This window comes from Larus michahellis, chromosome 6 (genome assembly GCF_964199755.1).
Source record: "Larus michahellis chromosome 6, bLarMic1.1, whole genome shotgun sequence".
NCBI lineage: Eukaryota > Metazoa > Chordata > Aves > Charadriiformes > Laridae > Larus > Larus michahellis.
Genome location: NC_133901.1, coordinates 50,879,896 through 50,907,436, shown reverse-complemented (window position 1 = coordinate 50,907,436; position 27,541 = coordinate 50,879,896). Strand labels below are relative to the sequence as shown.

Below are 27,541 nucleotides of genomic sequence, written 5' to 3'. Positions count from 1 at the left end.
TGTAAATCTCAGCTCCAAATCCATCTGTTTGTGGATTTGGGACCAGGAATTGTTGCAGTGAAAAACTTCAGTTTCTCTGGTATCTCTTCCCTTATTAGTGCCTGACCCAGAACACCTCAGAGGGCTACAATGCATACACTTTTCAGGATATCTTACTTCCTACTTCATTTCCTTTCATTTCCCTCTCCTAGTTCCTTTGTTTTTGCCTGACATCAAACCAGCAGCTGCTTTACAAGCTTGCTCAGGGTAGGGTAATTATCCCTAAGTAGGCAGGGAAGCCTGGGACCCCCCCGCTAGCAGTAGAGTGGGGAGGGCTCCGCTGTGCAGCCCTCCTTCACGGTAACCCAGAAAACTCCCTATTTCAGAAATAACCTGTTTTCCAGCCTTCCCTCCTCCAGCTTGCTTTCCGCAACGTCCACAGACAAGGGAGACTTTTACTCATTAAGGCCAAGCTAGCTATTAAATGAATCATTTTCTCTTTTATTTAAATTCCTTCTGTTTGATCTTGAGAATTTCTCTTGACCTTGAGAAAGCACTGAAACGTGCCCTTTACTGTCCATAGGCAGACAGAGATTTAATATTTTACACTGGAGTTTCAAAAGGGCTGTCAGTGATAAATAATCCCATATGGTGGGCTTTTTATGTCACTTGGGCACGTAGTGCTTATAGTCCCTTACAGAAGACCTTGTTTATCATATAGAGAATTGCAACGGCCTCCTTTGGTCTCTCCACTATGAAGAGCCACATTTGGGGCAGTCAGTGCCAGTCTGCAGTACAATACCAGTACATTGCTGTGGTGGGGAACAAGAGAAAGACATTACCCATGGAAATATCACAGGAAAGCTCATGAGGAGTTGCCTGTGCTGGGCTGGGTAACAGCCCTCCCACTCTTGGGATGAGCATGATGGACCCTGAACTGAGGACCAGGAATAGGGTCTATCCTCTTGGAAGGAGAAGGTGGAGCTGAGACATTACTGGTTTGGAGTGAAGAGGATCGACCTGCTCAGCTGCAAACACCTCTTGGCAGCAAGAGGCAAAGTGTTCTATCTGCATGAAAAACAGAAGGCGTACAGGCTCTTCTGATGGCATCACCACCCCAGATGGCACAACAAAACCACTGAGAGTCAGAGAGCAATAGCATTGCTGCACTTTCTTTTTAAGAACAAATCATACAGCCGTCACTCTTACCAGGAATTACTATATGCAATGGTAGTCCCTTCCCACAGACTCTGATTGCCTTCACTTATTAATCATGCCATGTTTTCCTTTGATTGGAGATTCTCTCTCTCTCTTTCAATCTGCCCCTTTTTTTCTTGCTTAACCGGTTTCACCCTGGCCTACACAAATATTTCTTTGTCTGAAATCAGGAAGCAGCATATTAAAATGAGGTCTTGCTGCTTACAGAAGATGTCAGATGCTTTAATTCATATCTTTTATAAATACAAAAGCTACAATGTGTACCAGAAGGCTTGGCTGGAGTAGAAAAAATAAAAAATGAGATTAAATCTCTGAGCCTCTGCGTGAGGGTCCCCTTGATGCCAACAACCGCAGTGCTGAGAAAGGTCTGTGCTCTGGACAACAGAGTCCTTTGCTCTCCCCATCCTGTGGTCACTAGCAACATCGCATGGTTTCACAACAATTTCTTGTTTATCTGTTCTAGGCTGCAAACCATTGATCTCGGCACTGGCAGGTCCTAGTAACCACAGTGTTTGAGCATTTCTGATTTATCCTCCCAGCCCCTTGTGATGATGCAAAATGTTATCATCCCCTACCACAAGTCCAGAACAGATGCAAAGGATGGCAGGATTTTGCAACACACTTAGGCACCTCATCCTCACGCGTTCAATGACACTTTCCCATGGTCAATGAGGTCATCTGTGCTACAGCAGAGATCTCCCATGATTAAGGCAGTGAGTGACCTGAAACTCAAGTTTTTCTTGCTGCACCTCACTGAGGGAACAGTCTCTTCTTCCTCTCTGTGAACCGGGTTATGGAATCTAAACCACAGGGCTTCCAACAAGCATATTGTTTCTGCTACAGATCTTGAAAGAGGCATACAAAAACGCTCAGCTCTTCCAAGCGTATTGCTAGCAAACACCAGACTGGTGCAATTAAAGCTCATCTGTGTAATTACCAAAAAAAAAAAAAAAAGTTATCCAGACCCTCAGCTGCTATAAATTAGCTCATTACCAGGGCCCCTAACAGAATTTTGTTAGCTAATTCTGGCTGAGGACTTGGCCTGCGAGTGCTCAGTACAACAGTACCAGGGGCCCAGAGCAAAGCGGGGAAGACGGCGGCCTGCCTGGCGCTGGAGGGAGCGTGCTGCAGGGGTCTGGTTACAGTGCTGCGCGCAGGCTTCTGACGGGAGGTGTGAAGAGCTCCAGAGAGCTGAACGGCGGCATGAAGGTTGGTAAGATGTATTTACTTGTGCTGGAAGCCAGCCAGGTTTGACACTGCTGCTCCTGGGAAATCAGCCAAGAGGGTTTTTTTGTTATTGTTGGGTTTTGTGTCCTTTCCCCTGGACTGATTTTCCACACCCCTTCTGGGGTGGGGGTGAGGTATGGGCAGATGCTGCTTTCAGGCAGCTGGCTGGGACACTGGTATGGCAGCAGGGGAGGAACTGGAGTTGTGCGTCTATGCTTAGGAAGCGGTATAGCTTCCCGCAGCATCTTCGGCAACACATGTCCAGGTCAAACATTGTCTTGGGTTGAATTGTGCTACTTGGCTAGTAGCCTTCTCAAAGGGTTATATGGCTCTGTAACCACACTAGAGATAAACAGGGTTCCCTGGGTTGTAATAGAAGCTGTAACTGAGGGTGACTGATTATGTGTAACCTTGTGCGAGTTGCTGGACTTCCTGTGCCTGTACAGTTGGAGAATAAGACTGCTTCCCATCTCATAGGGAGGTGATAACAGTGAACTAGCTGATATCTGAAGGTAATTAGTAGGAAGTGAAAGGAATTGATGTGTCCCAGCTAAGTCTCTAGAACTTTGCTTTACTTCGTTTCCTTTCCAAATTGCTTTGTAGGATACTTGTCTGTTGGCAGTTAGCAAAACCTAGCTGAGAAACTTAAATCCTTCAAAGGTGGATACGGTCTCATCAGCTGCTGTCCTAAGGCTTTCCTTTCCTTGGAGTTTTAAGTCCAAGTGTATTTTTCCTGATGCACAATAACTAGGAGCTGCCAGTGCACAGCCTAGTGTGTTAATATAGAGATTTCTGACCTGAGGAAGGAGAGAGAATATCTAAATATGAAATTGCTTTTAAGCAGTTTCTTTGAGAGTTGCATTGAGACGCACTCAAACAACAGCCCAGGCAAAACTCCTACGTGTTCCCAGTCCCTGCCCAGGCCCAATTCCTGCAAAAGCTCCCACCTTTCTAGTAAACCAGGCTGAAGTCTGTATTCAAATCCCTATACTCCAAAGCACTGAAATCCAGGTCCAGTTTTTTCTTTTTTGCCTCTATGCCCATGGCTCAAAGCTGTGTTCCACTGGCAATTCCTTCGGTGCAAGCCCTGTTAAGCTCTGCTGCGTCCCTGAGAGGGGTCTTTGGCCTCTGATGCACTGACTCAAGTATCATAGCACATGGTCTTCTGATACATCTGGCTGATGGAAGTACTGGTGGTGGGAATAGGCCAGGCTCGAAGCAGGATGAGTGCCCTGTGCTGCTTTCCTCCCTCTGGTCTGTGCCTACCTGTCTTCTCAAAATGTTCATGCTGATTTGTAGGCTGCTTGGCATGGGGGAGACTCACTGTTAAACAGGTGTGCAATGACTGGCACAACTGGAGCCAAGGCTTTGCTTGTCTCCGTCTGCCGTTGTGTTACAAAGGGTAGCAGCATTAGAGCCATGGCAGCCCTCTTCTTGTCCCCAAAGCCGCTGCAAGGTTCATGTGCACAGCAAACCCACCTATGGTGGGTGGTGCTGGCAGGGTTACGTAGGGTGGCAGTCTTGGAGAGAGGCATAAGGTGATCCGTCCAGAGATGCTCAGAGTGCCTGTTCCCCTCCCCGTTCCCATCTACCGCAAGACATGCAACACCCTCTAGATTTAAGCCCATAAGGCCAGTACTTTCCAACTGTAGTGTGCCACAGGAACAGAGCACCAGAAATAAAGGGCATCACCAATGACTTGGATTGCTGAAGTAGCAGGGATTTTGCACAGCTGCCCTGCAAAGGAAGACCTAAGTCAAACCCCATCATTCCTACCACTACGATTATCCCTAAGCACAGGGGCCAGATGTACATGGAAGCCCCAGAAGTGGTTTTTCGGCATCCCACAGAGCAGCCGCACAGCCTGCCCAGTCAATCCTCTCCAGCTGTGCCAAGGATTAAATCCTGTGCCATGCAGGACAGGTTCTGTGATGGGGCTGTGGCCTCCAAGTACAGACTAAGAGATGATCATCAGCTTTTGAAGAATCATCAGGCAGCAGGAACTAGTGAGCTGAAGTCAAACTCATGACCTAGAAATGAAAGGCTGCCTCTCCTATTCAGTCCTTGCATTCCCTCATTTTCCTTCCTTCCTTTACAAAAAGTCTCCCTTTAGTCCTCTTACTGCGACACTGCTGGCAGTACAGCTCAGGTGGTATTTCCCTTTCACTGTGAAGAGGGGATTTTTTTTCTCACCAATGATGAGGTCTTGATTTCCCAGCATTTAAGAGAAAAGGGGTCACTTCCTTTCTGAAACAATAGGCATTTTTTGCTGCTGACTCTTCCCCTATATGTGCTGAGGGGTGGAGCTGGGTGGTGGGGCTGTACCGGCACCTCTTTCTCAGCACTAGCCCACCAGCTGGCCCCCACCCAGAGCCGCAGGAGCTGGGTTACTTTCCTAGCTGGGCAATGGCTGTTCCTTGCACAGCCCTGCGGGCACAGGGAGCCATTACATGGACTGGACCACAATATTTAGACCTGGATTACTCTTACGCTGCCAAAAAACCCAAAAGAAAACAACCCACAAACAAACAACCCCTACCCCAAAAAAACCCAGCAACCACTACAAATTGACCCTCTGGGAGGGAAATCTATCTCCACATAGCTTTGCTATGGACTTCCATGTGCTGAGGATCTCCCTGCTTCCTTGTGCTTCACAGGCCTGTTGAAGACCTGATGCCAGTCCTGGCGATGGCAGGGGTGCTGCTTGGCACCAGGTTCCTGCAGACAATCTGCCTTCCCAATGCCTTTCAAGCAAAACTAGTCTGTGAGCATGCTGCTGTACTGTGGGGTGCCCAATCTGAGCAAGGGCTTCTCCTAAACAACTAGGACACTCATGAGCCTAGGAATTTCTAAGGGGAGCTAATGGAAAGGTCTTGTGTCTTCAGTGCATCAGTTACAACCTCTATCTACAACAGCAGAAACTTGTGAAGGCTTGAAAATCACTGTCATAGAAATGTTGGTTTGGTGCTTTGTTTTTTTGTTTGTTTTTTTAACTGGAATTGTGTCGTAGTTTAACCCCAGGTAGCAATTAGGACCATGCATCCACTCACTCCTTCCCCGCTGCTCCCCCACCCCCCCCCCCAGGTAGGTTAGAGAAAAAAAGGAGGGGGGAAAAAAACCTCTGTTTGAGATAAAGACAGTTTAATAGCACAGTAACGGAAGAGAAAATAATAATAATAATGGTAAAAGAATATACAAAATAAATGCTCTCACCACCCAGTGATCAATTGCCCAGCCTCTCCCGAGCAGCGATCGCAGATCCCTGCCCCCTGGCTAACCCCCATGTATATACTGAGCATGACATCTGTGGTATGGAATATTCCTTTAGTCAGCTTGTCCTGTTTATGTTCTCTCTCAGCTTCTATGCGAAGCTGGAAAAAGTCCTTGACTTAATTCAAATGTTACTCAGTGACAACTAACACAGTATGTGTTATCAACATTATTCTCATACTAAATCCAAAACACAGCAGCTACTGGGAAGAAAATTAACTCTATCCCAGCTGAAACCAGGACAAATTGTGACTGAAAAATTCATGTTTGCAGAGGAACACACTCCCGTGTGGTAACTGAGTATTTGCATGATAGACCCAATCCTCAAAATTTCAATTTATCCATCTGGGGAACTGAAATGCATGTGGATTTCATGAGAGTATAGATACAATTTGATTTGCTTGAAATTTTGAAGCACGAAGTTCTTGGATCGTTTGGCTCCAAGATGCTCTCCAGTCTCACTGATAGTTGCGTGAAGTTCCTCCAGATGATAGTTCGGTAATACAATGTGACCAAAAATGTTATGGATCATCCATAGTTGCAGCTGGTAATGATAAATCCATATAAAATAGATGCTGAGAGAAAGATAACAGGGTTCAAGGACTCTGACTGAAGAGGCATTCATTGCTTTAATACGTATGTTTCAGAAGAGGAGGAGATAATTATAGCTCTTTTCAGGCAGTTGAGGCGGAATGAGAGGGAGATTGATTGTTTACTGATGGATATAGTTGGGTGAACTAAAGAGGAAATGGATTTCCAAGTAGAGAGGCCACTTGACATTTTTACAGCTTGCTTCTATTCATTCCAAGTGACCTGTGAAGTTTTTGAAACAGGGGGACAGGTCTGATTGATGAGTGACCTCTGGCAGAAAGTCCCCCTGCACAGCAGGTCCCCCACAGGCCACCTGGTTCATCGGAGTTACTTGTGTAGGCTGGCCGTCACCAGTTTTTAGACCAACACCTGACCTTGCGCAGAGCACCAGCTAAAGAGCCTCTCCCACTCGTTACTGCATTTACCCTGCAACTTACTTCTTAGGATATATAGCCCAGTGGGAAAACCAGGAGAAGGATAATTTTGATGTAAAAGGATCTGTGCCCAAGTGCTCCCTACTCTGAAAAGTAACCACTCCTGGGATGGGGGGAGGCTCAAGGTCCCATAGTCACCTATGGTGCTTGTTTGTGAGACTTTGTCAGGGAGATGACAACTCTCACTAAAGACCTGCAAATCCTTCTCCTTGGATATTCACGTGTGCTGCTTCAGGAGAAAGCTTCAAAACATTCAATAAAGGAAATGGTGTTTTCATAAGCAGCCCTGTGTAATAGCAAAAGATTATTTGGCACACAGCTCGCTAGTGTATCTGAGCAGAAAATGAAAACAATGGAAACAAATATACCACACCTTGGCGAAAACTGTCTAATTTGGGAGATCTTTCCTTGCCCATCTGATTTGCAGGCTACCTCATATTACAAGGGAGTATTCCACCAGAAAGGAACAAGGAGATGGGAGGCCCTCTGCAAGGATGGAACTTGCCCCCCAGGGATGACAAGTATGTAGTAATTCAGGTTTTATTGCCTATAACAAGCTTGGATAAACAACTGTTCAATTGCCCCACAGACTAAAGCCATTAAGACCCCAGTGCTTCAACTGAAGCCAAAGGAGCTCATGAGTTGTATCAGAAAGGTCACTGTTAACCCATTCTTCATGTGCAGTCATTTCTGTCCCTAGGCAAGACCCCAGAGAGCTGCTTCTGCTCAAATAAGGTAGTGGTGGGCAGGTGGAACCATACTTTTTGGCATGTCTGAAATATTTTATGGTTGCAGTACGAGCAGTGACAATTTTTGGTTTGTTACTCTTGCTGGGGCCACACAAGGACCTTGGCGAGATAAAGAGGAGGAGGAGGAGGTGATGATGCAGGGCTCTGTAGCTGCAGTAAACTGAACTTGCTGATACAAGAGATCCTGCCCCTCAAGGACAGGGGGAAGATCCAGCCTATATGCCTATTATTGCTCTGCCACTCTTAAAAAAAGAGTTCGGTTTATATTCTCTATCTTAAGCTGCATTTGGAGATGTAACTTTAAAGTCCCTGCCACAAAGCTTGTAAGAAACAGCATATTCTTGACTCTTTCTGAGTAGAGATGGGGTCCAAACCAGGACACAAATAATATCTGGTGCCTCTTTTCCAGGCAGGGTGACTAAGGAGTGCTGTCCCTGTTTCTTATTTGGAGATATCCTAGCTGAATCTCTTTTTGATTCCTCAGTCCTTTGTGTGATAAGTCTGTTCCCTCACCAAAGCTTCTGCCTGCCCCTATTCAATACTGCAGTGTCCGGGTGATGAGGGACACTTCCATGTGGAAGAGCAAGCTTCCTTTCCCCTCCTAACCCCGCTGTCAGGCTTGCACTATATAGTTTGGGGGAAACAAGTTCATGGCCAAATTACCTCCAGGGAAAAAACAGAGCGGTTTCCACCATACAGTAAAATGGTATCTCTTCAAACACTTTCCACATCTTGTGGTCATGCTGGAGCGCTCTCACAGCAGCACTACTCTAGAGCTCTTTGTGTCACTGGGTAAAAATGCAGTCTCCAGACCAAACTCATGCAAAGTGACGTGCCTCAGCAGCCCTTGCTAGTGCAGTGCCCAGCAGTGACCTGCTCTGGCACCTCAGAGAGGCTCCAGCTCCCGCTGAGCTCTGAGACACTCACTGCTGGGAAGCGCAATCCCAGCAGTGAATGCCTGGGCAGATGCCCACAAACATGGCACCTCTGGTGACTCCACAGGAGCTGCTAGCACTGCAGCCGTCCAAGGAGGTAGGAATTCAGCATACAGATGGGAAGTTAGGACCCCAGGAGGCATAACCACTCCAACCCAGTGTTTTGCAATATCTTTACCATTCTGCTGTTGCACAGCACCCTATGCTTGAGACTCTGGCAAACCCTGTCTGTCACCACCTCCACGCCAAGCAAACCAACTGAGTGCAGTGATGTTAATGGGACAGAAACTGCAAATCTCATTTACAGCTGGCACGAGCCAAGCTGAAGGGTAAACGGGGATGCTGAGGGGATTCTGCTACCTGGGGCTTGTGATCTCACAGCCTGCAGCGCTGGCTAAGGAGTAAAGCATACGAGAGCCCTTGTGCCCGAAAAAGGCAGTTTGAGACCACATCATTTGTTTTGACAACAGACGTAAAAAGTTACAAGTGATCTGCTCCAGGACCACAGCTGCCTTCCCTGCCTGGGTCACCTCATCTGCGCAGAGCAGGAGGGAGCAAACACAACCGCTCAAACTCGGGACAATGACTCCCCGTTGGATGGGGATGTGCCAGCCTAGAAAGCGATCCGATATCCATCGCCAGCGCAGCGACAGGCTGAGTGAGCGCAGACCCCATCCGTCCCCGCTTAGCGCAAAACCCCAGCGATACCAGTGGGACCTGTGGGCGCAGCCGCTCAGCTCCTAATTCCCCCCTCTTCCCCCTTCTGCTCTATCCCGGCCAGCTCCCCCTCCTTCAGCCACAGCCCGCTCGGAGTCGCCGCGCTCCCTCCTCTCCGGCTGCCCTCTCCCTAGCTCACAGACACAAAATAAACCCGTTGTAAGAGGAAAGCAAATCGGTTCCTAAAGCGCCATCCTTCCCCGCGGCAGGAGCTGAAGCGAGGAGGGGGCTTATTGCAGCCTTACCTGCCTGGGGGCAGAGGCAGCCGGCGAGCAGGGAGCGCAGCATGGGGCCGGCGCGGCGCGGTGCGGTGCGGGCAGCCCGTCCGTCCGGCGGGGCCCGGGAGCGGGGCGGGCCGGACTGGTCTCGCCCTAAGTACCGTCTGCGCGGCCGCCGAGGGGAAGGAAGGGGGTGGCGGAGGAGCGGGCTCGGGGAGGTGTGCCGACAGCCCTCGGCTGGCCCCCGGGCAACCCCGGGGGGGCGGCGGACTCACCTCTCCTCCAGGGCGCTGCCAGGGTGAAGCTCCGGTGCCAGCTGAACATCCCGGCAGCAGCCGCCCTCAGGGGCGGGCGGGGGACGGGGGTGCCATCGCTGCCAGCCCTCCCCGGGCTGCTGCGTGTCCCCCGGCGGGCGAGCGGGTCCCGGGCTAGGGCATGGTGGGCAGCGAGCGGGCAGCAGGCAGGCAGCGCGGGCAGGAGGCAGCGCTGCCGGCGCGGAGGCTGCGGAGCGGCGAGCGGGCGCCTGGCCAGCAGTGACTTATAAAGGGAGCAGCCCAGAGGAATGCATCTCCTTTGGCTGATAAGCCGAGATGACTGGAGGGGTTTGAACTACCTTTGCAACCCCCGGAGGAGGGGGCGGGGGGGAGAAAAAAGGGACGGGAGAGAAGAAAAAGAAAAATGTTTCAGCACTTGCATAATGTCAATAAACAACCCCCCTCTCAAGTGGCAGGAAAGGAAAGGCTGGAATGTTTTGGGTGGGGAGGAGAGAGAGTAGAGTGGGTTTAGGTGGGTTTTTTCTTTTTTTTTTTTCCTTTCTTTTTCTGTTTAAATTGTATGTTATGTGTTCGTAATACAAAACTCTGCCTTGGTTGTAGCTGGGGCTGCAGGCTATGGGTAAGAGGGGTGAGGGGGAAGTGTCAGGACTGTCCCAAATGCCAGCTCCCGTGGGCACGTTTGTGGTGCCACCCCACTGGAGTGAACTCCAAACATGCAGGCCGGGCATGAAGAGCTCTGGCGTGCCCTGGGCATGGCTGCGCTCACCAGAGTGCTGCCTTGGGAAACGCATGGGAAATTACTCCTAGGCTGGGTTTAAGCAATACAAGCTCCCTACAACCAACAGCCCCGTGACCTATACGGGGTCTCTGCTTGCTAAGGGAGCGCCAGTCCCTGCATTACTCTTCCGCCTAGGCTTCTGCTGTCTTGAGCAGTGTCAGGAGAAAATGTGCTGCTACACCGGTTAAACCGGCCTAATTCTGTGGACTTCAGCTGTCCACAGAAACAGCGGCCCTGAGGAGACTACAGAGAGCCAGTGGGTGCTGCAGCCCTGCTACAAGTGCCATGAGAAAGCCAGGCAGGAGGGGAGCTGTCAGGGGAGATCCAGTCCAGCTGACCCCTCACTCTGCTCCCCCAGGTGCCGCTTCTCCGGTGTCTCTGCAACAAACACCATGGGCCAGATATCAACTGAAGTGAATTGACTTTTTGCTGTAGCAGTCACTGGAATTTGCTGATGGCACTGGCCACAGTTTAAAGACAGGGTGTTTAATTGGCCCCTTTTCCCCACCACATTGGTCTTGTATTTAGTTATTATTTTATTGCTCCTAAATTCATGTCATCCAACAGAAGGCATCCTTCCTCTCCAGGCTGGGAGATTCATTATATTGCTCCCCCTTTGCCTCCCACTGCAGTGGGATAGAGTGTTTGTGGGCTGCACCCAATTTCTTGCAGCACTCCAGGCACTCATCATGCACCCAGCGCCTGCTGCTGTTTTTCTGGGAAAGGCAGAGAGCTGTGTCCAGGGCTGGTGAGAAGGAAAGCTGTAAAATCCCTCGGGGAAGGAGGTCCCTGTTTCTTGCACTGAGGTTCCCAGTCCAGGGAGGTGTGCACCGCTGTGTTTTATCGCTGTGTGCTTGGTGTGCATTGCGCTGCCAGGCTCTACCCGTGCTACCAGCCCAGGCTCACCCATTCGGTTCCCAGCTGCAGTGCGCAGACTTAAATTATTAGAGCAGCATAAGGGTAATTTACAGGATCCTCAGCATGAATTCAGTAGCACTGTTAGGAGCCAGAGGAATTCTGGGGACAAAGTGTTACCCTCTCACCTGCAGCTCTGCTGCCCATGTACCATTGCACACTCCTTCCTTCCTGCCCCAAGCTCCACTGTTTTGTACACTGCTGAGCACACTCCTATGCCACCCAGAGGCTTATTTGTTTTAAATAACGAGTTTGGAGAAGGGAAAAAAGCTACTATCTGATGTCTGTATATAGCTGGAACTCCAAGTGCTCTGAAATGCATCTAATTTTTAGTGAGCAAAACGTTTGATGCTGTCAGAAAACTATGTTCCTAAGGAGAGTCCCAAGCTGGCCGTTTCTAAGCTCAGTTTACCTTCTTGTGTTCAACAAGTACTTGGGGCCAACAGAAATGACTGTGTTACCAAAATATAATAAATAAAAGAATCCAGTGACAGTAAGCTTTTTGAACAAGAATAAAGCATCCTGTGGAATGCACACAAGCCAAGTGCTCCAGCCCTGAGCTAGGGGAAACATGGAATGAAAATGGCTGGCAACGAGCGCAAGATTTTAATGCTCTAGGTGCTCTCACAGGAGGGTGTGTTTGTGTGTATGAAACTGATAATTAATATTGGAAGTGCCCTGTGTTGACACAATATGTGACAGTGTTTAGAGTCTAGAGGGCCCCACAAAGCTGTCATTAGGTGTTGTGTGTGGTTATTTTTATCTACACTTGAAAAGTTTTAGTAGCATAACTGTGTTTTATGTATTTTTTTCAACTCAAGCGTATTGGCTATATTAGCATCAAAATGTTTTACACCTGAGTAGCTTGGCACTGGAAAAGGAAAAAGCTATAGCATACTTAGGACTCTTATTCCTGTGTCAATGCATCTGCCTGAAGGGAGATTTTACCATTTTGTGATTGTATTATTAACAGCAGTGAAGCTTTCCAAAGGGTGGACACCACCGATTCCAGCCCTCATCAAAAACAGCACACAAGCAAGAAACAGAAGTGGTACCTGGTTTTGGTGTCCAAACTTCAAGAAAGTGCAGAAAAGGAAAACTGATTATTAATTTGCTTTTGTCTAAACCTTGTGAACACCCTTGATGCGGAAAAGGTGATATCCCCTCTGTACAGAAATACATTGAGCCCAGTTGCTGCTGTAGTCCAGCAAGAAAGGAAGGATGCTTCTATCCTGCAGCTTCATCTCTTGTCTCACAGCAAGAGTATTGCTAGGTCTCACCATTTAATTGGGAGTTTTGAGACAGGCTGGCTCCTTTTCCTTAAAGTCCAGCCTGTCAGTGAGAGGAGTGGAGCGCTGGGGCCGGGCTGCGTGTTGCTGAGCTGGGAACAGAGCACAAGGATGGGGAGGAACCAGCTGGGCAGGGAAATGGACCTGGTCTGAGGACTGGGGCCACGTTACCAGGTGCCCCATAAAGATGCTGTGGTTTTTGGCATACTCTACATCTGCCCTTTCCCCACGGTTGCCAGTCCTTGTGCAGGGGCGCCTTCCTGTTCAGCCGTGTGCTGAGAGTGTGGGATGGATTCTCCGAATTACAACCAGTCAGGAAATTCCCTCTCGAGCTGCAGAGGATGTAACGGGAAGAGGAAAAACCTCTTAGTCAGCATCGGCTTAATTTCTGATGGATGCATCAATTTCCTCAGCCATAAGAAAACTCTCCACCCAAAGAAGTCCCCGCGTGTGGAAAGCTGTTGTGTCTTTGGATCCCCTGGGCATACAGCTGCATCCTACCTTTCTTGCCACTTTTGTGACACTTGGGGCTGGTGGGAAGCGTCTTCAGAGCAGAGGGCACTTCCCTGCGGTGGAGAAGCCAGGCAGGAGCTTGCAGGGAGCTGCTCAGCCTTTGCAGCAAGGAGCGTGGGTGAGGGTGTGTGCCAAGGTCTGTTTATAGTGCAATTCCCAAGTTAGGCACCTGGAGATACATTTAGTGGTGATTCCTAAAACTATGTGGGCCATGGTGCTGTTCCTCCATGCCCAGTTACTACCGTGCAACGCAGGGGTTGAAATCACCACCAAATCTTCCATAAAAGTGATTGCTACAGTGTGCGTTGAGATGCTCTGACATTGCAAACGTGAGCCTTTCTTCAAAAAACTCCCCAAAAGCCAAATTACGCAGTAGCAGGACAGAGCCCTGAGCGTGTGCAGCCCTGCATGGGTGAGCTCTCCTGGCTGGGACAGGTTTTCCTCTGCTGTTTGGCTTTAGGCAAGTCCCCCTGTGCAAATAACTTCACCTCCTTCTGCCGCGGCTTGTCTGGCAGAACAGGATTTTTGTAAGTAGTTTCAGGACCCGTCTTCTTTAAGTTGTGCAGCCCCCAAATCACAGGATTTCTCATGCATGTAAAAGGCCCCTCCACCTGGCGTGAAGTATTCCTGGTGACGAAAAACACATTCCAGTAGCCTTGTCACTGTGTTTTTCACACTGAAGCACACAATGAAATAACTGTCAACCTTTCATCATATGTATATATTAGACCTCATTTTCCATCCCCTTCCCTGACCCCTTAGTTAAAGGCTGGATCTGGACAGGTTGCTTGACTACCTCCTGGTTTGGCTCGTACACCTGCAGTGTGGCACCAGAGGACCCTGTGCAATGCAGTCACCTCCTCGACTCAAATACGTTTTTCATTCTGTTACAAGCAAGGTTTTTGGAAGTAGCTGGCAGAGGGACATTGGATCCATGTGACAGCCTGGGAAAAAGGAGGACGTAATGTCATGCTGCGGGGGGGCTCCCCATCAGCAGAGAAAGTACAGGGAGGGGATGGTCTGTGCAGCAGCCATCAGGGTTGGCTTGGACTTGTCCCTGATGGGTGACTGTAAGGGGTTGCTCTTTGTCTTAGGTTTTAGTGACTGTTGTCTGATCAGCCATGCCAGCGGTGCTGTATTGATCTCCTTTAAGCAAGGACTGGTAGCACCTCGTGGATGAGGGTGTGCCGTGCCTCCCCGGGGGTACCCTGGTGCTGTGCCGGCCCGTGTGCCTGCGTGCATGGCTCCAGGGAGCCGTGCTGCCGCAGCCGGCAGCCCCTCGCACAGGGGCTGGGTCAAGGGCAAAAAGAAAAAAAAGGAGAGAGGGGGGCGTTCAAAGAGGAAATGCATGATATTTGCATTCCTGTACACGGAAGTTTCCAGAAGACACCAGTTTCCTGTGAAACGGTTCTCCTGCTAACTTGTCAGTGGCCTGCACGTGTCCAGGTGAAGGTTTGGGGTCACAAGAGAGGAAGTTGTTTTACTGCAATGCCCTTACGGTGGAAAAAATAGCTTGCTGGGGTAGTGAGCAGCTCTTGAGTCTGTTGGCAGTAATGTGTTAACCCCTGCGAATCTTGTGTCTTGCTCCAGACACTTGGCTCAATCTAGATACATTACAGTTTCTGCTCTTTACTCAGGGAATCTGATAAATGCACTAAATACTCAAGATGAGCACAGCCTGGCTGTACAAGCAAAGCCCCTCTGCATCTCCTCTGCCTCTCGCATGGATGCTGCTGCCCTGAGCGATTCCCCAACCACAGAGTAGGAGAAAGCTGCCACCCAGCTCAGACCTACTGCCCCAGTTCTGCTTGCTGGTGTGTCCACCAGCCTTTCCGGAGCAGAGAAGGCTCAAATGCCAGATGTGTTTTGGATCCTGGAGCAGGTACATGGTCCCCGCTTCTCCCGGCTGTGAAAGGAGCCCTGGTGTGCCAGGTGGGAACCAGATGCCCGGCACTGTGCCCCGGGGAGCCTGGCTGGTCGTTTGCCAGGCACATCATTTCCTTGTGTGCACGACGGAAACTGCACGACGGAAACACCTTTGTGCTCACTGAGTCAGGCTGAAGGGACCTTTGACTTCAAAAGCTGTTGCAACCTGTGCTTAAACTCCGGTTGCTGCTCTCTAACTCTCCGGAGCCAGCACAGTCCCCCTCGCTCTCCTGTGGATTACCTGCCCTCAGGGTCCACACCTTTCCCAGTTAAGGGACAAGCTCATCAACACCTTCCAAAGGCAGGCTGAGCTGCACTGTGCTGTGCTGGCTGCTTTCCAGGTTATGGCACAACCCAAACCTCTGCTTTCCTCCTGTGATGCTGCAGGCTGGCCGGTTGCATGGGGGCACAGAGGGGTCCCCATCAGCTCTTCCTCCCCCCGCACGCCTGCACCCCTCTCCAGTGTTTTTGGGTCAGGTGTCTGAGTCAGCGGGCACTGGGGCTCAGCCAGGAGAGAAGAGTGTCTGGCTCAGGACGGGATGGGCAGCAGAGCTGCGGTGGGCAGATTGGGACCATACACTGGTGGGAGAGTTGGGCACAAGTGGAGGAGTGGAGGGGAGCAATGCCGGGGAGTTGTTGAGGAGCAGGAAAAGCGGCAGAGGTGCTTGAGGAGCAGCGACAAACCCTTGGAAGGAAGGAAGCAAGCAAGCAAGCTGAGCTGGTTTGGGGAGAGAGGTGCCTTGTTTTTCTGCTGGGATCTCAGTGTCCTGGGGGTGCCAAGGGGCTGCTTCAGTGGCTCCAACAAAGGGCCAGTCATGGCCAGGGGCACTCTGCTCCTGGGCTCTGCTGGGGGCTGTTGCCCTTCTCCAGGGGTGGGGGACAGAGCCCACTTTTGCTGCACTGACTTTATGATTCTTTAATTTATCTTGTGATGGAGGGCAGCATCTCCTCCAGCTTAGCAGCCCTCAGCTCAGTGTCTCCATGGGACAGTCCTGATACGTGCTATGGGGTTACTGTGAGGAGCACTGGGTCACTCTTCATCCCAGTTCACCTACCGGCATCCCCCCACTTCGTGCCAAGCAATGGGCAGCACCCCTCACCAGAGCCCTGCTGTCACAGGAGCCGCCTCGGTGCCAGCCTTGTCCTCCTCTCACCACCTCACAGGTAACACCAGAACAGATGGATGGGGAGTTTTAAGGTGTCACAGCCCCAGGAGCAGAAGTCACGTGAAGGTGTCTGCCTTGAGGAGCTGCACCTGCTGCCTGGCTCCTGGCCTCCCTGGGGGCTGTGAGCCCGTCCCCGGCAGTGAGCCTGGGCTCCGCCATCCATCCAGCTCTCAGCATCCCCCAGTGCTGGGCCAAGCTCTGTCTCTTTGTATTTTTTTTGTCTGAAGATACAGGGATGGGTCAGGGTAAGGCGAGGGTGAGGGCACGGCAGCATAGCGCAGCAGGGCTGGGTGCAGGGCAGCGGGAGCCTTTCCCCTCCACAAAGCCCTGGCCGAGCACGCTGGAAGTGCTGCATAGTTTCATGCTCTGCTTTGTCAAGAGGAGACTGGTAAAACTAGATAGGAATCCAGGGGACCGTGACAGAAAAGATCAGAGGGCATGAGGGAAGGGTCGGGGAGTTTCCCACCATGAAATCGGGTGACAAGGTGATGAGGAGGAACGCAGAAGAGCGGTGTTGTTGACCTGGGCCTCCCTTTCCACCCTCCGAGGTGTTTGCAGCCCTGCAGAGCTCCAGGCAGCCATGGGCTTGGACCTGTTTCTCTGTCCCCATTGTGGCTCTGCCCGGTGCAGAGCAGCAGGTACCCTCTGCCCTCGCTCGGTGTGCCGCCTCCGGGAGGCACCAACACTGTGTCCTGGGCCAGAGCTGGGGGGCGGGAGTATCCAGAGCATCCCCTCAGCCTCCTTGTTTCTTTACTTTTTATCCCTGGAGAATCCCAGCAGCTGTGAAAGCGCTGCTTAAACTTTGCAATTAACAGGGCTGAGGGTTTGGCAATCACCACCTCGTTTACCTTGTTGCAAATGCTGCATCCGTGTAAATGCTGCAAGTGCTTTAGTTTGGAAATGCTCGCTCTCAGTTTAGAGCAATCTGTTCCAATGGAGTGCAAGAGAGGAGTCAGATGTGGCTTGCTAAATATATCACCAGAGTTTAAAGCAGTACAAATAGCAATTAGTGAGATCCTGGGCAATTTGCATTGCTTTCCCCTGAATATATGTGCACACATCCATGGAACTGAATATTTTTCTTGTGTAGCAATTTAATTAGACCTGATTAAAGTAAACATGTCCTGAAGGTTTGAATATCATAGCAGCATTGCATTATAAATGTCATTTTGATTAAATAATGGCTTCTTTGCTTGAACAGGATACCTATCCACCCGAAACACAGAGGTGAAACTTTAGTTAATAATAAAACTCCCACCAACTTCAATAGAGCTATATTTCACCTTAATTGTACTCATAATTACACTTTCACAGTTTGATTACAGAATTGACTGTTTCCCCCTTGGAGGGAGTATACATTGTTGTATACCTCCTACAAAAAAACTGGGAACCGAGGACTGTTGTCATGCAGGACAAGAGCCTGGGCTCAGGAATGAGGTGATTTGCCCCGTCCAGTGAAATGATGGAGCTCCCTTGTCCCTGGATGCGACAGGAGCACTGAGAGTTGCCACATGGGCTCTCATTAAAGAAGACACTATAAGATTAGCCTGGAGCAGTGGTTGCCAGTTCCTGTGGATCTGGCTGCTCCGGTATTCGAAAGAAGTAACTGAGGAAAGCAGGCCAACTGTGAGTAGGTTTAAATATGCTGCACGAGACCTATCCTCTGCTGGAAAAGCATACAGGGCCTTCCCAGGCTGAAAAATGTTGAAAACAACTGTCCTTGATGAACAGATAGCATTCAGTAGCCAAGGACCTGTCTGGATAACCCCAGGACATACTTTACAAATAGCATCTGTTTCTGCAAACCTGCTATTTAAAAAATCTCTTGCTGAAGCCAAATCAATGCTCTTTCATTTGTGTACAACACTGATATCCAGTTCTTGGGTGTGTATTTCCTCTGGACATCCCGGAGGATATCTCTGGCTCCACTGTTTGTGAACTGAGGTCGGTAACGTGACTGTGGCCCTCACTCCAGGGTCTGCGTACATGACTGGGTGCAGCAGCAGGTGCGTGCGGCTGCTTGGCCCCGCATCTGGCACCTCCTTCATGCCGTGGAAAGGGCACAGGAGCTCAGATTTGACACCAGCGTTGAGGTGCTCTGCCTCCTCAGTGCATCAGTTCAGTGCTCTGGGCTTTTCATCTCCCTACCTGAAAAAAGGAGGTAAAAATATTCTCCTTTGTAAAGCTGCCTGGGCATTAAAGCTGTGAGTCTGTATCAAACTGTGTGTTTCTATGAGCAATAAGTGACCATGGCTGTCCAGAACAACAAAAGCAAGTTCAAGACATTTTTTCCCCTCCAAGCTCACCCCAAAGCAGGCCTCTTCTAGGTACAGTTGGGAAATGCCAATGACGTGTTCATATCCCCTCTGTTCAGATCTGACCTAAGCCCACCAAAGAAAATTAAACACTAACAAGGACTTTCAGGGGTTGGGACCAGGACCTTTGTGACTTTTATCTTAGCAGTTCTTCTTGTGCTTTTATTTATAAAACTCTGCTTCTCTTTGTATGCTTGTTTTGTGTGGGATGAATGGAGACAGTCTGCTGTTTTACTGCAGACTTCCCTGTGCTTACTAATTTAAGACTGCCGTTCAGACTGAAATTTCCAGGTTGGCTCATGATGAATCCGTTGTCTATGTGCAGCGCTTGAGAGATATTTCCGTATCCTGAAATAACAGGAGGCTTGTGATACATCACTTCATGACTCTGCGGTGCTCCGCGACTCACGGGACAGAGGACAGATGTCACCAAACTGTTGTACACCAAAACAGTCACTGCGCAACGATCCTTCACTGAAAGCCAATATGATTGAACTGGCACATGGATTTCCATGCCAGGTAAAAATAATGGGCATATGTATTTTTAGGGTGTTTGTGTTAGGAGACCTTTCTTTGGTGCCTTCCACAGAGTTCCAGGCAGCGCTTTTTTAAAAAAAAAAAAAAAAGAGAGAGCAAGAGCAAATACTGACCTCCAGATGACCCAGCTTTGAGTCTTGGTGATTTGCAGTCCAACAGCACAATTTGCTTGCTCCCGAGTTAGTTTTAATGTGATGGAACAGGCGAAAACACAATAAAATATTGTCCCACGTTTGCAAACTGAATCAGTCAAGTTCCAGGCTGTCAAAAGGAGCAGTAGGTGGGGGCCAGCCTTACCCTTGCCCCGATAACCCGCCTTCGTGCAGGCTGAGACGGCAGCAGGAAACAAGGGAAGGGCTGCAAAGGGCTGCAGAGCAGATTTCAGGTAAGCTTGGCTGCCAGGGAGGCTCCCAGCTAAGAGTCCGACATTTCAGGAAAGGCTCCACATCTAACTGTTGCAGGGATATTTAAAGTCATGTTTTCAAAGCACACCATTACAGAGAGCCCTCTGGGAAGAGCTGGCTGCTCATTTTAGTGCCCAAAAATGCAGGCTAAGCTGTTCGGAAGATCTAGCTGTTTGTAGCTGCTGAACTGTTTTAAAAGCCAAACCCTTTTTTCATATAAACACCAAACTGCCTGATGTCAAGTCAGGTTTGCAAGATAAGATAAGAGTGCTTCAGTAAGGAATAGATGGAGGAGAGTTTATGGAAACTGAGTTATGGTAAATAGCATCAAGAAGAAGGGGGTTTTATGTGGTGCTGGGCGTAGCAGAGGTGGATAGAGACTGTATATATGTTTTTCAGAGCTGTGGGAGAAGACAACGTGTGGGAGGCCAGGGGTTCCCCACCCCTGTCATTGCAGCAGCCAGGAACCCCATGCCACAGGTCTGAGCAAGGGGATCTGGAAGCCGGTGGGATGCAGCAGCGCGGGCTCAGTGTTTCAGAGACAAGTTCTGAGGGCGATGAGAGGAATGGAGGGAATGTGATAAGGCCGGGGGAGGATTTGGAGAGGGAAGGGTAAGGAACGAGCAGGGTAAAGGAGGGGGAGTGGGCAGGTCAGGAGTGCCTGTTTCCACTGTCTCCCAGTTTCCCCATACTGGAGGCAGGTTTGCGTCCCTCAGCTGAAGCACCAGGGAACTGCGGTACTGAGGGGTGTCCCCGTTCCTCTTACAGATAGCAGATACCCTGACTAGTGTCCCTTCAGCCGTCCTCAATGGCAAGCACAGGGGACAGCATGCTGCCAGCAGCCACTCATCCTGGCCACCAGCAACCTCAGAAATAGCAAGTGTTTGTTGTCATTGTCCTTGTGTTTGTAGATGACTTGTCCTAGGCAAAGATGAAAGCCAGTGGAAATCCTTAAGTTGCTATGGATGTTCCTGTGAAGACAGTACAGGTCTGTAGGATCATACCTTAGAGATTTTTTTTTAATGGAGAGCTCTTGCTTTTTGAAAAGGTGGACCAATGTGATTCCACAACACAGAAAAACGCTCAGGGGATTGCAAGTGGTTACGCTGACAGCCCCCGGGAAGCTGCTGAGCTGTGCTGTGTAGCCACAGTGCTGCTGGATGCTGAAGGCAGAGCAGCCGCAGCCATACACCACCGCTCCCTGTCAGAGCTGGTGTAACGTTTCTGGCTCCAGCACTAACCCAGGTGTCTGCACATTCTTATCAGCAAGCCTTGCAGGTAGCGTTACGTGTTTGTCCACTTGAAATAGAAATATTCCTTAACTCTGAACCTCCCTGGCCTCTTTCTTCATATGCCGGTCTCCCTTGGTGGCCAATAGACTGATATGTTTATATTTAACCTTTCTGTCTATATAAAGTCATGGCTGCAATGGCTCACAACTGTTAGAATTCAGAAAAAAAGATAATTAGAGAAAGTCCGTCATAATGCACATGTACAAGTGAGTCTGCAACTCACTCGCTATCCCCACACGTGTGAGCTAATGATCTGGCAGTTTTGAGGTATGAACATAACCCAAGCCCTATAGAGATTTAGAGTGATTTAATACAAATTTGGATTGGGTAGCTCAGAAACACTTTGAGAAAGCTCTAGGAGACACAGAGGTGATCTTTAAAGCCATGGGTGGAGGAAGACAGTAGGATATAAGACAGACAAAGCTAGACAGGTGACACAGCTCTAGGTAGCACCCGACTGGGATATTTTTTTTAGAGGATTCTTTGGTGTAGATCCTAGACTTTTTGGGTCATTGACCAGTTTTAACTCTCAGTTTCTTGCAAACCATCAAACGTTTAGCTGAAAGCACTAAAAGGATGGTGCTCTGCAGATTTCCTGGCCTCCCGGAGCAGACCAGACTTCACTGCTGGCACAGAAAATACTATGTGGAAAGAATTGTGGTGAGAAAAAGATTTCACAATGTCAGCAGTATCCAAAGGGAGGACGAGGTGGAGCTCTCAATGAGTAATGTGAGGTTTGGTACCAGCAGGTCTAAATATCTCAGATAAAAGTTGTGATTTCATCCTGGTATTTTGAAGATCTGGCCTATCAAGCGTGCTGTGGTCACCCTGCTTTCCCCCCAGAAAAAAAGGAGTTGTCTTCCCTCCCTTGCTATCGGGGCGCCGGCCTCCTGCAAGGGAGAGCATTATATCCCCCTTCTCACTCCATCCCACCAGCCGGCCAGCAGATGGGCCTCCTCATCTTTCCAGCGTTGCTTCTCAGATTCTCCCTGTATCAAGTGGGCACATCTTGGGCAACCTCTACCTCTTCAAAACCAGATGCTGCTTTCCCACCATCACACACACACACTCTCTGCTGCAAAACACAGTAACAAGTGCTTAAGTCAATGTCAGGTGGGTCCCCAAATGTCACACCTGTCTGGGAGGCAGGCAGCTGAACTCTGTTTGTGCTGCAGCAGAGGGCCGTGTGGCTGGGTCTCAGTAGGATATTTTGATCTCGCAGTCAGATGATGTGCCGGTGAAAAAGATGCGTGTGATTGCTGCGCTGTCGTTTTGAGTTGGAGGAGAAAATGGCAAGGAGCCTGCATTAATTAGTATTAAACCGCACTTGGCAGACGCTGACTCCTCCGCAAAGTATCTGTTGCTAGAGGGCACGAAAATATACCTGTTGAGTTGGATGGGCGAGGTGCAGAGATAGTACCAGGAAGAAGGATTTACACCGAGACGCTGCAGAAACCAGCGTGGTGTTCTTGGGTGAAAGATCACTTAAAAGCAAGTAGAGATGTCCATCTCCCTTTTCACTTGGGCACTGAAATCAGCCAGTGTTAAAGAGAAAATGGTTGGCCTATTATAGGCAGGAAAATGCAACTAAGATTGTTGATGACTGTCTGAGAGATCTGGGAAAAAGTATCCCAGCACATGGAAGTGGCAGTGTGTTTCTACTGGTGTTTCACCAGTAGATCTCAATGTGTTTTGCAGCAAAAATCTCTACGGTTATTTCCACTTTTCTGTGGGGAATACAAGCCTCGGGTACCTGAGGGTAGGTACAGGGAAGGGAGGGAAGTCAGGCATTGTAGGAAATCTGCATAAACTGTTACCCTCTTTAGGGACACATGATAATTAAAGCAAACATAGAGAGAGACTTTGGCCAGCATGAGGTCTCAATAAACTAAAACCTGCAATTCATTGCCTCCATTTTGTGACAGTCACTTGAGTGTAAAAGCAAGTCCTGTTGGGAATGGGGACTTTTTTTCCTGTTTACCAGCAGGTGAAAACTAGTGTTTCCAATAAAAGCATGTGAGGTACCAGCATAGCTGACAATGGCAGCTACTCCCTGGGCTCTCAGGTTTGTCTTCATCTGCTAGGAACCTCTGCCTCAGGCAGTCTTGTGGGCATATTCAGTGTTCATATTCATGTTCTCACGGGTTTCAGGGGAAATGAAGTGTCACTTCAGCTTCTCTCCCCACAAATCTTCAGTTTTCCCACCACCGCCCTAACAAAACCCTCCAGCACTGAACACAATAGAACATTAAACCTAAATTGATGCCTTCAGTATTACTGGAATACAAGTAAAGAAAATTTCAACACAGCATTAAAAATATGTCACCTTCGCTGTGGCATTGTACGGGAACTGACATGACTTCTTATTTTGTTTGCCCATGGAGGGGAACTGTCATTTTCATTGCTAAAATATTTGTCCATTGGATGGAAATAATTACAAATGGAACAAAACAAAATGTTTTGATTAAATACAGGGCTGGTCTTGTTTTTTCCAGTAAATGTTTGATGTTTTCAATTCTCTTCCCCCTCTCCTGGGGACAATATAATGGACGGTAACAGATCACCTTCCATCTCAGAAGATCCCAGATTGCATAGGGGTCACTTCTTTTGCCACTGAAATGTTGGTACCCAAGGAGCAAACACCAGGGAACAATTTATCCTCACAGGGTACCATAGTGAAGGTGAGTCATCTTCCACAGAGCAGGGGAGTTTTCAGGAGACAGACTCCGGTTCATAATTCGTGCCAAACCCAGGGGTTAACACTGAAGTGTCAGATCTGTCTACCCCATGGCTAAGGAATGAAAACCAGCAGCTGTCTGAATTCCAGGGATGGTGCTGGGAATAGCTGCGATGAAACGAAGTCCCACCAACTTTGATCTTGGATCTCCTGCACAGGATTAAAGGGGTAACTGAGTTTGGGCCTGAGGCACAGGCATTTGGGGAAGCAGCAGCAGGAATTTGCTAAATTTTCATGGGAGTTTACTGAGCATATGATGATAAAGCAAAGATAACTCTCTTTTATCATCGTGATCCATTTCTTTTAACTGTGAGTGCTTCGAGGCCCCTGCAGGATCACAGAAAGGACATCGGCAGACTTGCAGTGCTCCCTGCGCGGTGCTGCTTTGTTTGGGTTGAAGAGGTGACACTTTGCCCTGGATCAACCCTGTAAATAAGAATGGGGCAAGAAAAGATTTGTTTGCACAGATCCAAACACTTTCCTCGTTCCTCCCACTTTCTCCCAGGTTGGATGTGATCGGTTCATATACGCGCCACTTCCCTAGGACATGAGCAGCTGCCAGAACCCCCTCTGGCTGCTGTCAGTCTGGCTCAAGACACCTTTGCAGGAGCGGCTCCAAGAGAGGAGAGTGCTGTCCGTACAGATACTGCATTCGATCTCCACCGTTGTCAGAGCGAGGAATCATATTTCCCCCACCCCTGCCCTCTGGGTAAGAAAAGGCTAACATATCATAAAGGTACCGCAATAAGTCTGCTAGAGATGTCTTTGCAGCCTCTTTCTCCTCCCCAAACTGGAATGTGCCTAAGCTCCTTCTGGTCTGCTTATTTCTTTTTTCTGGCAGCCCTTGGGGAAGGCACCTAATACCTTTTCGCAAACATTATTTATGGACTCAGAATGCCAGGAACGTGTCTTTACAAATGGTCTGTACAATATGTCCTGAGCCCTCCTGTCTGGCACCTAATTATGTCAGTCCACAATGCTCAGATTTCTTTGGCTTTTTGCTGTAAGCCAGATTTACCAATCCTGGGCTGTTTCCACGTGAGCAGAGCGCTGTAATGACCGATGAGCTGCACTTGTAGGACTTGCACGGTAGCATCCCAGTTGTTCAAAGTTCCTGGTGATTCCTGCTTAGGTCCTAGGGCCAATGTTTAGTGTTTCTTGAAAAGAGAAAGGTCAGTTCTAGTCCTGCAGTACCTGTGTCACATTGCACAGCACCCTAGGATGCCACAGGCTTGCCCCACAGAGGGTGAGCTCGCTTTGATTTATAGTGGACCATCTCTTCCCTAGCACCACCCCCTTCTGTGAGATCTGTATTAATTAGATGCACCTATCAGTCCAAGTGGGAGGTCTGCTTATGTACCCAGCACTAAGTTCAAGAGCAGGTTCGTACCAGAGAGGCAGCTGTAGATGCACTTTTTATCAAAAACCACCTAAAAACCTTCCTTTGGATGAAAACCACTGGCTTTGTTAGTATTTCTGCCTTTTCAGGATCAAGACTGCAGCATAAAATCTTGTGAGAGAAGCTTGGTGAGTTTGGCCTCTTCTCTTTCCTAAAAGAAAGAGAGAAAGGCTGGACTTTCACACCTTTATAGCACTTCCCATTCCTTGTGAATCTGGAATACTTTATAAATGAGGTAGGCCTTGGTCTCAATGTAACAGCGTTAAAGGAAACACCTCACTGCCAGTCAAGAGTTTGAGACAAAATGGAGAAGAGTGTATGCAGCTGAAACCACAGGGCAGAAAGTGATCGGACAGAGAATTTCGTCTGGGTGCAGATATTAACATCTCTATTATTCAGTGAAAATTACGTGACCCTTAACGGCTGTAGTTGCATGAAAACTCCGGTTTTACATTGAAATCGAAGTGCAGTATTTCCACCAGCACAGGACCTGTAGCTTATCCTGTGTTGTTTGCACATGTAGTCTGTACCGTAACGCTTTCTGTGACTTGGGGGTTAAAAAACAATAGCACCACTAGGCTACCACTTATCATGGCTTGTCTTCTGCTCATCCCTTATGTTGAGTCATTCATTCTTGGGCTGTGCATTGTGACTGGATCACAGCAGAAGCTTTCATGAACAGCAGACTCTAGAGGTACAGAAAATCTCAGGTGAAATCCTGGGAATTTTAACAGAAATTTGGCGAGGATATGCGCTGACATGGCAAAATACTCAGTGGGTTCATTGAGGCTGGGATTCCCTCCAGTTACCCCTGGACGTTTTGCTGGCCATCTCAGCCCCTCTCCAAGGCCTCACCTACAGCTACTCCTGAACCACCGTGCACCTTGGTTTTTCTTCAAGGAAGGCTCTGTCTTCTAGACCAGTATTTTCTGAACGCTGGCAGAAAGGATGGGACTTGCTGACTTCAGACAAGATGCCAAAGCATGCAGAGGGGACTCTACTGTAAACAATCTCTTAAAATTCATTTTAAAAGGAGAAAAGCATGAGGGGAGGAAAACCAAAATACTCAGAGATGCTGACTTGCCATCTACAGTCATCCTCCCTCGCGGGTGATTAATCATCTCCCCCTTTGAGCCCAACAGACCAGCTACGCACATTCCTCATTCTCGTCATTGCTGGAAAGAAATTTGATTTTTGGCATGCCTTTTGTAGGATTCAAAATACCTTTGTGCTGTGGTGGGTGTGAGGGAAGGGAGTTTCACTTCTCAACAGATATACTAAAAGCATGTGTTATGGGCTGGGCTTTCCACCCCAGCCAGGTTTCAGGCAGCCATTTGTGGCTGTCTGATCCCACAGCTCTGGCACACACTGCACTTACCAGGCCGGAGAATCTGGGTCTGTGTATCTTGATGCCTGTTGCTGGAGATCAATATGCTCTTGTAGGGTGAAAATCCCTTCTGAGTCACCAAAAAATTGAGTATGGAGGAATCAGAAGGCATGGGACTTTAAATAAGACATAACTTCCCTTTACTGTCTGCACGCTGTGAACTAAGTGAATTTTGGGTCCTATATTACAAAATATAAATAAATCACATTAGTAAGTACAATCGCAGGCAAACTATGTCCGAAGTAGATTCCCCTGAAGACAATCTAAGTTTAGTAAAGAAGGTGCTGACTAAGCCCTGGGACAAGGTTCTTAATGGCACTGACAGGTCCCTTTCCGCAATGGCTGTCACTCAAGAGGCCTTCAAGAAGGCAATGTGAATGAGAATCTGGCCCTCCTTACTGCTGGGCTTAAACCACGGTCTTGCCAATGACGCAGCATTTCCTTATATTTGTAACGACAATTAAATGGGTAAAGAACATTTACCTGGTGATAAAGCTTGTAGCTAGCCCAGTTCTGAAGGAGTTACAAAAAGACAAGACTGGTCATCTCATGCAAACCAGCTGTCATGCAATGTGCCTGAATCACAGTCATCAAAAGCCACAAAAGAAGGACCTGATTTATGGACAGAGTTTCGTGAACATCATGGTGCTTGGACCACTCTCACGTGTCATCAATGCTGGGATTTGCCTGTACATATGTGTCTCCCTGCTCTGTGTTCTCAACCTGTAGTGAGATCTCAACATGCATGTTTGGCACATTGAGCTCACGATGTTTGTGTTACCCCTTTGCCTTCCAGCAAAAATTTCACAAGAGTTTTCCTTTAGCGTGACTTAGAGGTTATTGTCTCATGTGACACTCAAAAATGTAATCTTTCCTGGTTGGAGTTGACTCTGACTGTGAGGAGAAGCAGGGAGTTGGCATGTTCAAATGCAGGTGAGGGCTCTCTCTGAGCCTGCACATCTGTAGGTTGCTGTGCAAAGCTGCACCCAATGATCCGCTTTTCCAGATCCCTTAGAAACAGTCTGTGAGCTTCCAGTGTCCAGTGGGTCACAGGCCGCTGTCAGTCATGCTGTGACCCCCAGGCTTCACTGGCAGATTGGCAAGAGTGCTGAGCAGGTAGCAAGCAGCAGCACAGCAGGATTTCTGTGCTCTCCCTCTCTGCCTCACACATAACATTTTCATTTCTTGCAGCCACAAGCAAAGAGGTGGTTTAGGGACTGGGAGCTTTGTCCAAGGGGGCTGGATGCCTTCCAGGGTTTGGAGCCACCCT

The 27,541-nt window shown here is 48.8% G+C and overlaps 1 protein-coding gene across 1 annotated transcript in view; it reads right to left on the bottom strand.

The window, feature by feature from the left end:
- Positions 1-26,383, bottom strand: part of LOC141745369 (uncharacterized) — a 47,534-nt gene extending 21,151 nt beyond the window's left edge. Inside the window, exons 1-10 of the mRNA XM_074593046.1 lie at positions 26,263-26,383; positions 23,732-23,812; positions 23,533-23,635; positions 18,772-18,919; positions 18,507-18,581; positions 18,171-18,242; positions 14,115-14,398; positions 13,597-13,735; positions 10,737-10,851; positions 9,366-9,575 (exon numbers count right to left, since the gene is read on the bottom strand). Of these exons, the coding sequence (XP_074449147.1) occupies positions 9,366-9,575; positions 10,737-10,851; positions 13,597-13,735; positions 14,115-14,398; positions 18,171-18,242; positions 18,507-18,581; positions 18,772-18,919; positions 23,533-23,635; positions 23,732-23,812; positions 26,263-26,383 (1,348 nt within the window). The remainder of the gene's footprint in view (positions 1-9,365; positions 9,576-10,736; positions 10,852-13,596; positions 13,736-14,114; positions 14,399-18,170; positions 18,243-18,506; positions 18,582-18,771; positions 18,920-23,532; positions 23,636-23,731; positions 23,813-26,262) is intronic.
- Positions 26,384-27,541: the final 1,158 nt, after the last annotated feature.